Here is a 1,527-nt window from a genome sequence, read left to right as displayed (position 1 = left end):
AGGGAGAAATCAATATACACAGGTTTATAGCAAACTGATTTGGTTTAAGGCAGCCAGGGTTGGGACTAAATGATTTCTAACATCCCTTCCAATCCAAACCATTGATGATTCTATAAATCTATAAATGAGACTTGCCTGGAATAACAGAGATAATGATGTCCTCCCTTTGTGAAGCACATCAGACCATTGATGTGCTCTTCCTCTACATGTGGGAGAGCAGAGCTAGGCACAGAGTGCATCCCAAATAAGAGTCATACACCCAGTTTGGGCAGTGACAATTTATTGTTATGACAGAAGAGCTACATCCATTATAATACAAAATGTCAGACTTCTGGAGATGCTCCACCCTCCATGGAGGGGAGGAGGAAGACCACCTCCCAAAACACATACGCACAGGGTGGTGGCAGGCAGCAGGCTAAAGCCACCAGCATTGAACACAATGGAGCCCAAACTGCTCCTTTTTACTATTCTACAATCCTGAGATAACCAAGATAACCTAAAGTCTCAGTAAGGAACCAAAAGGATGGCAGTGACTGAGCCACAGAGGTGTCAACAAAAATATAGGGGCTTCAAATGGCCATTTATGCTTGTGCTTGTCTGCTGAGTGAGGGCAGACTCAGGTCAATGATCTCTCAAAAATAATTTCAAACTTGCTGAGTGATGAGATGTTTGCAAGAGCAAGAGACTCTCCCTGGGTCTCTGTCCTCAGGGACCAAGCCCTTGGCTGCCATTAGAAGAGGACAACCATGCAGCAGGAAGCACCAGCCTGATGCACGTTTGTCTCTTTGTTAGGGCTCAGATTTAGGGAATCCTTTTGGGAAAAGCTGTGAATAGTGATGCTGAGGCTCCTCAAACCAGCAGTTCCCACCATATTCCCAGACAGATCCTGAGAATCTGGGTAGTGATGAACACATGGCCCAGTTCAAAGGCAGGGATTGGATCCTGGCACAGGAGAGCCCTGGGATGGAGCTAGACTTGCCCTCCCACAGGAGGAAAATTATGGTTTTCAGAGGAATTGGTGGGATTTGTGAGTCAGCATGAAAGAAGGGGGGAAAAAGGAGTTCCTTGCAAAACAGAAGCAACCCAACACCACAAATTAAGGGTGGTGAACAGGAGAAGTTTTCCTTGCTACCTCAAGTGTCCTGCCCAGGAGGGCCAAAGCCTGGCTGGCAGCTGGCAGTGGGGCACTAAGCGATGGTCTGGCGGCTGAAGAGGTCGAGGGTGAGGGCGCTGAGGAAGGCTGGGATGCTGTCCTGGCGCAGCAGGTGCAGCTCGATGAGCTCCCGGATGGTTCGCGAGAACTCCGTTTCCAGAAGCTGCATTTTTCCACCGGAGGAGCTGGAGGCCTAGAGGGAAAGAAGAACAAGCCCATTAATACCAGAGGGTTTTAATGCTGCATTTTTCCACCAGAAGAGCTGGAGGCCTAAAGAGAAAGAAGAACAAGCCCATTAATACCAGAGAGTTTTAATTCACCTCCCTGACACAGGAGCAGTGCCACCCTGAAGCCTCCTTTGGGATGGATCTGCT

At 48.5% G+C, this 1,527-nt stretch overlaps 1 protein-coding gene across 4 annotated transcripts in view; it reads right to left on the bottom strand.

Annotated features, from left to right (window-relative positions):
• Positions 1-263: 263 nt before the first annotated feature.
• The window catches only part of MAD1L1 (mitotic arrest deficient 1 like 1), a 352,753-nt gene continuing 351,489 nt past the window's right edge, over positions 264-1,527 (bottom strand). For all 4 annotated transcript variants that reach the window (XM_005420353.3, XM_031056543.1, XM_031056546.1 and 1 more), the window contains one exon: positions 264-1,346. In XM_005420353.3, coding sequence (XP_005420410.1) covers positions 1,188-1,346 — 159 coding nt within the window. In that variant the 3' untranslated portion in view covers positions 264-1,187. The remainder of the gene's footprint in view (positions 1,347-1,527) is intronic.

This window comes from Geospiza fortis, unplaced genomic scaffold (genome assembly GCF_000277835.1).
Source record: "Geospiza fortis unplaced genomic scaffold, GeoFor_1.0 scaffold237, whole genome shotgun sequence".
Classification (NCBI taxonomy): Eukaryota; Metazoa; Chordata; class Aves; order Passeriformes; family Thraupidae; genus Geospiza; species Geospiza fortis.
Note: the sequence above shows the minus strand (reverse complement) of the source record. Positions and strands in the feature narration are given on the sequence as shown.